Below are 2558 nucleotides of genomic sequence, written 5' to 3' on the forward strand. Positions count from 1 at the left end.
ACAAGTGTGGCCTATCAGACTGCCTCTCAAATACTCTGCTGAGTGGTCAGGCTGGGAATTGCTTTGTAAAATCTGTGCTCAGGACAGAGGTGCAGCTGATTGGATGCTTTTCTTTTGCTCCCTAATGCTGACAGTTGGAGGCTGCTGCTGGGGGGGGTGGGTCAGGCCACCCTGAACACCTGCACAGATGCAGAGAAGACAGACAGCAGCTTTCACTCAGCTCAGAACAGCTACAGCCTTGCAAAAAGGCAAATATTTCTGGGTTTTCAAACCATACAGCACATCTCCTCTCCCTGGAGAATATCAGATGTGAGAGGCCACGTGTGGGGAGAGCTGATGGCACAGTTCTGCAGGAGGATTATGTCTGTGTCTTTTGAAAAATGATCTGCAGGTAGATGGGAGAGCAAGAGGCAGCCAAACTGAGACACAGGTCATGAGTCTGGAGGTCAGCACAGGGAGAGGCCAAGCCCTGGAGCACGTGGACTGAGGGCCTGTGTGTTCACACCAGAAACACACTGACCTCCTCCCAGTGTCACTCCCCTTGGGCCACTCCTGCAGCCCTGCATCTTTCCAAGAGAAGCTCTTGTTCCTCAGGGTGTGTGAGCTCAAAGAAGGTAGCACTTTGGCACTGAAACTGTTAAAACCAATAAGGTTTGGGTAATACCAGGGATGCCAAAGATAACTCCTTCCTGACAGGTATAAGGTGCATGAAAATCAACCGAGACTGAAGGATGGGCTGCTGGACATGCCTGAGTTGAGTTGCACAATGACTCCTCACTCTTGCGGAAGTAAAAGAATTAAACACTCTTTCCTAAATCTGCTTTTCAGCCTGCGTGTGTGTGGACACAGGGAAAAGACAAAATGAACCCTAGCAGCACAGCATCCTGAATCTGCTTTTCAGCCTGTGTGTGTGTGGACACAGGGAGAAGACAAAATGAACCCTAGCAGCACAGCACAGTTTCTAGGAGTCTTTTACATTCCAAATATTACAAGTATTTACAAGCAACTCAGATCTTTTCTGCACAGGATGTGCCAAGTTGACTTGGTGTAACAGGGTAAGTGCTGCAAAGTGAAGTGTTGTGGAAGCAGAGCTTCCAGACCAGTTGTTACAGTTGGAAAGACAGGCTTTCATGCACTTAAGTTTCTTAGAATTTTCCTAATGGGCCAGTTTTGCTCCCATGTCTCTACATTTTAAACTATTTTAGCTTTTAGAGCAGAGAAGCTCATATTTACATTCATGTAAGTGTAACTATTACATGCACATGTGAGCTAAAAAACCCCAATATACAAATCCTTGTGCATCTGCTCTGAACAGTTGTACTTTTCAAACTGTGTGATTTGCTAAACTCTTCAGAGATTACATTGGTTTATGACTTTCACTATTAAGTTATTTTAAAAAAAAGTGCAAGCAGAAAGTTTTTCCTGTTCTAATGTGTTTGAAAAGTTCTGGGGGTACCAACACCTGCTGCTGCACCCCTGAGGAGAGGCAGGACTGCTGAGACTTGTTGACTCTTACCTCCCATGCATAGAGTATGTACCTCAGCCCCAGCTGCTTGTAATCAATGAAGGGATTCTTTCTCAGATGACTGAAGGCCATATGATAGTCAGAGAGAGCTGCTTCATACCTACAATGCAGAGATGACAGAAGAAACCGAGACTTAAAAAGCTGAAGTTCAAAAATCAAGCAAAAAACATTCTTCTCTAGCCTGGAGGAGGAGAGCTGCACCAGAGGTGTATGTCATCGTGTGACCACAGAAAATTCCCTGTCGTCTCCTTGTTGGTAGTCAGAACAAAATGAACACAGTGTCTGGGATTATCTGCACAGTTTACTGATGGGGTGAACAGTAGGTTTTGATACCTGAACTACAATCACAGTTCCAAGGAGGAGACAGTGTAAAAAGCAGAGATTGACAAATGCTCTGAGCTCCTTGCCCAGCTGGCATTTCTGTCCCAGCAGATACCTAAGGGGACAGTGAGGGCTGGGAAACCCCTGCTGATGGTGTGTGTACATGCATGGCCAAGAGCACTGCATGCAGAAATGTAGAGGAACTCCAAAGATATGGAGGGAATTAGAATAATAGAATCTTAGAATGAATTGGGTTGGAAGGGACCTTTAAAGGTCACCTAGCCCAGCCCCCCTTGCAGTGCACAGGGACCTTAACTAGATCAGGTTGCTCAGAGTCTCTTAAAGCCTGACCTTGAATGTTTCCAGGGATGAAGCCTTCACCACCTCTTTGGGCAATCTGTTCCAGTGCTTCACCACCCTCATTGTAACAAACTTCTTCCTAATGTCTTATCCAAATCTCCCCTGCTCTAGTTTAAGGCCATTGCCGCTCATCCTATTGCTAAAAGCTCCTGTGAACAGCCCCTCCCCAGTGTCTCTTAGTCTGAATATTCACCAGCTACACAACTGAAATCAGACCATGTTCCCACTAAGGCTGCAGGCAGTGAAATGATGGGTGCAGAAAGGCTGTGCAGTGGTCACCACTGAGAGCCAGTGAGCATGGCCAAGAGTGGGTGCCCAAGTGGACACGGGTGGGTGGGAGCAGCACCTGAGG

General features: G+C 46.6%; 1 protein-coding gene across 1 annotated transcript in view; it reads right to left on the reverse strand.

Moving 5' to 3' along the window:
• Positions 1–2558, reverse strand: part of LOC104385237 (NADPH oxidase activator 1-like) — a 25295-nt gene that overhangs the window by 13359 nt on the left and 9378 nt on the right. The window contains exon 3 of the mRNA XM_009993669.1: positions 1517–1625. Coding sequence (XP_009991971.1) covers positions 1517–1625 — 109 coding nt within the window. The remainder of the gene's footprint in view (positions 1–1516; positions 1626–2558) is intronic.

The sequence above is a fragment of the Chaetura pelagica genome, unplaced genomic scaffold (assembly GCF_000747805.2).
Source record: "Chaetura pelagica isolate M959 unplaced genomic scaffold, ChaPel_1.0 scaffold773, whole genome shotgun sequence".
In the NCBI taxonomy this organism is placed as follows: Eukaryota; Metazoa; Chordata; class Aves; order Apodiformes; family Apodidae; genus Chaetura; species Chaetura pelagica.